This window comes from Brachyistius frenatus, unplaced genomic scaffold (assembly GCF_029030835.1).
Source record: "Brachyistius frenatus isolate BFR_SWC_R1_liver_20210118 unplaced genomic scaffold, ASM2903083v1 Contig_365, whole genome shotgun sequence".
Lineage (NCBI taxonomy): Eukaryota > Metazoa > Chordata > Actinopteri > Embiotocidae > Brachyistius > Brachyistius frenatus.
In genome coordinates this window covers 116,301-123,160 of record NW_027210964.1, presented here as the reverse complement: position 1 = coordinate 123,160, position 6,860 = coordinate 116,301, and the positions used below count along the sequence as shown (strand labels likewise).

Genomic DNA, 6,860 nt, shown 5'->3' with positions numbered 1-6,860 from the left:
AGAACAGAATGTTGACGCGTTTTACACGAGTTTATTTTGTCTTTAGAAAAGCGCAGGATGAACCGGACTTGTGCGTTGCGGATCCACCCAGGGTGAGGACACTTCGGCAAAACATTCCACATCAGTGCGCTGTCCTCCTCAGCTATTCACAGGCGTGTAATGACAGGCAGTCACGTGTGGAGGAAGCACATATACCAACTCAGACACAAACATTCAACAATCAAGTCCAAATCTGGGCTGTCACGTTAAAAATATAAAGTTTATTTTTCTCACGTCTTAATTTAACATCATTTCTCGTTCACATTTCCAACATAAGTTAAAAAAAAAAAATACAGATGGTTACTTTGATATCACAGAATTATTATTTTTATTTTTTTTAATTCTGTCATAAAACTCCATTTGTAACACGGGGACATGATAATATTTAGGAGTTAGAGCTGGAAAGTGTGTCTTCAGTGAATAGAAAGGCAGCTTTAAATTATATAAGAGTGCACAGCCCTTCATTTTAAGGAGCTAAAAGTTTCACTGTTCTTGGAGAAATCCACACATTAGCATCATCAAGAAGATAAGTAGCCTCGGTTACTCTTTTTACGCTGAATTTCTTTGATTTAATGGGCCGTAATTAAAGGACAGTCTGTGAATGCTGCTTCACAAAACAACCTGTTTGAACAGCAACAGAGTTCTCAGACTTTATAAGGCAGATAGATGTAAAAAAAAACTTCTCTTAATATTTGTTCAATAAAGCATCCGAAACGCTGAGAACATATGAAAAACTAAATTGTCACTATTTCAAGAATATTTTATGTATTAATAAACAAAAGTGAATTTTTGTTTTGTTTGTTGAAGCTCTAATGACATTATCAAAACCTAATATTGGTAATTATCAGCCCCTATTCTGTCACACTGGCACATATATGAGCTTTTAGCATTGCGCAAAATAAATGGAGAGTCATTCAAGTTCAGTTTACAATACTTGTGTGTGTGTTTTTTACGTGTGTGCGTGCGAGTCGAGGTAAACAATCTCCCCGATGAGCGGAGGAATGTGAAGAGCGCTGCCTGGGTCCTGTCCAAACAGAGAGGGAGTTATAGACAAACTACAACCTCAGGCTCAATGTTTGTGTCTTTTTTTTTTTTTTTTTTTTCGAAATCGGGACTTCTTGCCGTCCATAATTAAAGGTCCCATGTTGTATAAATTCAGATTTCTTGTTTCTTATCGGACTGCAAAGGAGGTCCAAGTGATATATATATATTTTTTTTTTTAAATAAATTCTGTGACGGTGTCAAAACGCTCAGAAGGATTTACACAGACTGCATTCAGGAACTGTGCTGTTTGGACTTCCTTAACTTTGTGATGTCACAAACTCATGCTTATGCCATATGTCCACCTTTTATGTGGCAGGAAAACACCAAGCGGTCGTTTCTGTTGCAGAGCCAGCAAAGCTACAAGATTGAAGAAAAACCCTGCGACACTGGGCGTGTTTCACTCATGAAAGAGTCAGCCAATCAGAAGAGAGGATATCAAAGCGCCTTAAAGACAGACACACAACAGCCTGTTCTTTGTTTGAGTTTCAGAGAGATGTGAAACTACACTGAGATAGTTTTTTTTTTATACCTAAAAGCACAAAAAATATATCTTATCGTTAGAAAAGCTGCAAATAAAAGACTGTAAAAGTGTCAAATATGGGACCTTTAATGGCAAAATAATCTCTCCAAAATGAAGATGTGTCTTTTTCTCTATAAAGAGAACAGAAAAATAAAATAACATCTTTTGTGCCGTGTTTTAGTCTCGGTTTGAGCAACGTCACGCAATTACGTCACCACCACACAGGAAGTGACGCTTGGATGAGCCGCAAACGAAAAGAAAAAAAGAAGAATCCCACTTCAAAAATATGACGTCCTTGAAGTGTGCGTTTCCACAGTCTGTTGTTCATCCCTGAGATAAACCGAGCTTTCAGTCCGTCGACTCGTCACTGAAACGTCAACATGTCCTGGACGCTCCACGGAAACTTCTTACAGGCCTGAGCGGCGCAGGTCTCCGACAGCAGGCCTAAACACACGGCAGTCAGCGACAGACGTCTACTGCTGTTCAGGATCACTGCAGAGGAGGAAAACAAAACAAAACAAAAAAAAAAAAAGGACAGGAAAAGTATAAATGAGGCTCTTATCTTCACGTTAAATACACCAACCTCTCATCAGAGCAGCGGACCGTAAATCCCTCGACGACGTCTCATTGTTCGCCGCTCGCGGGCCGGCCGCCAAACACGACCAGCATCTTTTCTATTTCAGGGACACGCTGTCGCTAAAGAAGTACTTGCACCGCACGGGAAACGTGGACCGAACCCTTCTGGTGTTATGTAACGCGCGAGAGACAGTTGACACCTGCCGGTGCCTTCAAATGGTGTTTAAAAAGCGACGTAGCGGAATATCCCCGATGTCTCGAGGGAAACCGTCTGTCCGGTGCAACAGTTGCTCCTAATCTCTCCTGAAATCGTGTTTACTTTCTTATTGAGTGGATTTGGAAACGTCTTAATCCAGATTAGGATTACCGCCTAGTGGTCGAATGCCTCCGCCGACCGCTCAACTTGTAGTTTACGTGCATATCTGTCCAGACGAGGGGGGACGTGAGTTGACAGTGACTTTGAACTTTGACCTTTGACCCCCCCAAACTCTTTATCAGTTCACCCTTGAGGCCGAGCGAACGACTGTGCCACATTTGAAGAAATTCCACCCGGGGCGTTTCCTGAGATATCATGTTTATGTGAATGTGTCGAATTGGGGAGTTGTGGGGTCACAGTGAGCTTGACCTTTGACCTTTGCCCCTCAAAATTGAATCAGTACATCCTCGGTATCAAGGGAATGTTTTTTTTTTGCCAAGTTTGACCCAATTCCCTTGCGGCGTTCTCGAAGATATCGTGTTTATGTGAATGTGTCGGATCGGGGGAGGGGGGGAGAGTCACTGTGACCTTGACCTTTGACCTTTTATCACCAAACTCTAAAAAAAAAAAAAAAAAAAAAAATCAACCCTGGTGTCAAGTGAATGGTTTTTTTTGTCGTTGCCAAGTTTGACCCAATTCCCTCGAGGCGTTCTCGAGATGTGGCGCTGAACATTACATTTATTTATTTGTTTTGCCAGATGACGTCCTCCTACCTCGGATGGCCTGGGAGTTGGAGGTGAGCACGAACAGCTTGATGAGGCCGAGGCAGAGCGGCGAGTAGTCGTGCTCCCAGATGACGGCGGGGATGAGGAGGACTTTGCCGTAGCAGGACAGCAGCAGCGCTCTGAGGAGCAGGCCGAGCTCCACGGTTCCCCCCCGCAGGCGGCCCACCACCAGCCAGAGGAACCACAGCACGGCGCCGCAGAACGCCGACAGCTCTGCAGGGTCCGACGGAAAGACGTCGCGCAGCGTGAACAGATATTTCTAATACAGTCAGCGTGGTAGATCTTTAACATGAAGGGCATTTAACCCGGAAATGAACCATATTTGAATCATTTATTTAGCCATTAAATCACACACAAATATTTTTAAAAATTCTCCAATTTCTGCTTAAAAAAAAAAAATATCTGAGTAATTCACATTTTTCCTTATTTTATTAACGCATATCTTTTCATTTTTGAACGTTTTTCAGACTAAAATCAACATTTTGAAAAAAACTTTTTGGGGGCTCTGACATCGTGAGGGGCGTTTTTTTCTACTATTTTTCGACGGTTCATAAATTTTATGAACGATAGACACATTGAAATCTTGGAAAAATGTATGAAGGAAATTAACCATATTTGAAGCATTTATTCAGCCATTAATCACACAAAAATATTTTAAAAATTCTCAAATATCTGCTTAAAAAAAAAAAAAATTCAGGAATTCGCATTCTTCCTCATTTCATTAACGCATATCTTTTAATTTTTGACTGTTTTTTCGCACTAAAACCATTTTGAAAAGATCTTTTTTGGGGGGCTCTGACATCGTGAGGGGCGTTTCCCCCTCCCCCTGCTATTTTCTGACATTTCATAAATTTAATGAATGATCGGCACATTGAAATCTTGGAAAAATGTACGAAGGAAATTAACCATATTTTTTTTCCTTATCGGTCAAGTTAAAGCAATGTTTTTGGTTGAACATCCTCGTGTCCCCGTGCGACGGACGGCTCTTATTCTCCACGTTATAATATCGCCGACGCTTCCGTCATCTTACCGAGGGCGGCCAAGCCGAACATGCCGTAAAACTCCCACTCTTTGGTGTATCTGATGATGTCGGCGGGGTCGCTGCTGCTCCGCTCCGAGCCGTGCAGCAGCGACCACCGGAGGTAGGCTTCGCACAGCAGGCAGAACACGCACAGCTTCCAGTGGATCTGGAACACGTGGAAAAAAAGTCGTGTAAGTTTAATGTCACTTGTGCGCATATTAAATCAAGTTTAAAATTTAAAAAAACAAAAACAAAACGTGACTTGCGTTCAAGCCGGTGTTGAACAAAATGTGTCGGAAAGCCTGAGTTTTGCACAAAATGCCGTCGATGAGGATGATAGCCGGGTCGTATTCGATGTACTTGTCCACCGGCTTCTGGCAGGACGCCTGGAGTGTGAATACAATACATTAATACATTTATTTGAACCATTGTACACGTTCTGTTATTTTCTGATCTAGAATGTGTAATGGGGGTAAAATATATGTAAATATTAAAAAAAAATGTTTGTAAATTTTTTTTTATCACGTATCTTAAACATTAAAAAAATTGCATAATTTTGAGTGAATTATAAATGTATTAATCCTCTATGACAAAAATCTCCCCCCAAAACTTCACCGGATTTTTTTTGGGTGAATTTAAAGGTTATATTAAAGACTCAAACGGATTAAAACTGAGAAAAACAACAAAACTGTCCAACTGTAAGGAGGAATAATATGCTATTTTTATACCTACATCATTTTTCTCCTGTGATATTTTTGCATTAAGGGGACTGTATGCATTTAAATCCACCTATATTTGTTTATTTTTAATTTATTTATTTTTTACTTTTGTTATCAGTTATCCTACCGTCTTATTATTTCCACATTGCAATAATGAGTACTTGTCTCCACTGGTTGTAAATTGACATCTTGTTCAATAAAGTTCTTATTCTTTAAAAAAAAAAAAAAATCCTGTCAAGTCAAAATCTGTAAACGCACTGGACAACATACAAAAAAAACATAACAAACAAACAAACAACAACAACCATATGAAATTAATATTAGCCAAGTTATCCTGCTACAACATAATGTAGTTTTAAGAAAGGAGTAAGAAGAGAACAGGGCTGTTTTATATTTCATCACACGCAGACATTTAACGGTTGGAAACCGAGATATTAATATTGAACTCACGCATATCGTTATCTTCAGGATACCGTTACTGTAATCCCGGTGGAGCTCCGCTGCCTTTTCGTTACATTCAACACATCGAAATACTTCTGTCGCCATTCTTCCACCTGTGAACGGATATGAGCGGCATGCCAGACAATAACACCGGAAGTAAGATCGGTTTCGCGCAAAGCCGCCTTCAAAATAAAAGTGCAGCTTTGTCAGCGTCTTGAAGGCTTGGCTTCATAAATTGTATGTTTTGTGATGTTTAATACGATTTTTTTTTTGGGGGGGGGGGGGGTAGTTTCGCGCCACGCTTTTCATATTTTTGACAATTTTTGACGTGTTTTGAAGAGGACAGATAATTTGATATGTAATGTTTTTTTAAATAAATTTTTTAATTGTGGTGCTTTATTACAACTCATATACAAACAAAACTAAACGTAGAATACAATTTAATTTAACCAGGGCTACTAAAACGTAACAGCAAAAGGGTCCGGATAGGAATATTTAACCAATTAATGGCTATAACTCTTAATGGATGCCAATGGAATAAACTAACCATACCTTTTAAGGTATCAATTTTAGGCAGCAAAATATGAGATGAGCATATTAAAATGGTATCAAAACCATTACAAGCAGACATGAGGTGATTAGCAAGTCCATATCCATATTCGTTAAAGGTAAAAAAAAAAAAAATGAAGCAGTTATCCAGAAGGGCAACTTCTTGTGGGCCCTGCTCTAAACGGTAATCTTAATAACATTAATCTCAATACTAATATTACAAATATTCTTTGCTAATTTAGCTTGTAATGGTAATCCATATTGTTCCAGTTTTTTTTAATTAACTTTTATTATTATTATTGCAGTTTATTAAAGAGATGTAGTTGAACAGGATGAAGGAAAATCATACCATGAAATCTGTTGGGCTGTGTGGTTCTGCTCTGGTGATTTCCTATATATATATATACATATATATATATATTTTTTTATATTTTATTTTTTATATATATATTATATATATGTAATACATATTATATATATATATATGTATATATAAAATATGTATTAGATATTATATATATTTTTTTATATTTTAATATATATATGTATATATAAAAACCCCACACACCTGTGTATCCAATGACTGCCACTAGGTGTTCAAAACAATAACATTGCAAAACATCGAACAAAAATAATACAACATGGCAACAATAACAAACAAAAAAATAGCTCCTACATAGCTAATTGACTAATTATTAAAAGTTGTACACGGCAGAGTTAAGAGTTTTATTTTGAAAATTATAACGGAAACCCGGTGATATCACACTTCGCCACTGGAAGGAGAAGGAGGGAAGTGACGGCCGCAGGGCCTGCTGGGAAATGCAGTGCGTCCTTTTTTGTCGTCTCCGAACGCTGCGGCCGTTCTTCTTCGCGTCTTCGCGCGTGAGGGGGGCGTGGCGTGGCGTGAGAAGGGGGGCGTGGCGTGAGAAGGGGGCGTGTTCGGGTTTCCGTCGTCGAGCCGCGAGCGAGC

The 6,860-nt window shown here is 39.2% G+C and overlaps 1 protein-coding gene across 1 annotated transcript; it reads right to left on the bottom strand.

The window, feature by feature from the left end:
* Positions 1–240: 240 nt before the first annotated feature.
* arv1 (ARV1 homolog, fatty acid homeostasis modulator) lies at positions 241–5,478 on the bottom strand. The gene is made up of 5 exons (XM_069724229.1): positions 5,351–5,478; positions 4,448–4,567; positions 4,191–4,347; positions 3,149–3,373; positions 241–2,095 (listed from the first exon to the last, which is right to left on the bottom strand). Exons 1-5 carry the CDS (start codon positions 5,444–5,446, stop codon positions 1,968–1,970), a joined length of 726 nt encoding a protein of 241 aa, XP_069580330.1. The 5' UTR covers positions 5,447–5,478; the 3' UTR covers positions 241–1,967.
* Positions 5,479–6,860: the final 1,382 nt, after the last annotated feature.

Bases quoted from the DNA above. Each gene is read 5' to 3' on its own strand.
- arv1 (XM_069724229.1), bottom strand. From the start codon at position 5,446: ATGGCGACAGAAGTATTTCGATGTGTTGAATGTAACGAAAAGGCAGCG. The intron at 4,568-5,350 runs GTGAGTTCAATA...TTCACACTCCAG, and splicing joins TCCTGAAGATAACGATATGC to GCGTCCTGCCAGAAGCCGGT. The intron at 4,348-4,447 runs GCAAGTCACGTT...CACGTGTTCCAG, and splicing joins TGTTCAACACCGGCTTGAAC to ATCCACTGGAAGCTGTGCGT.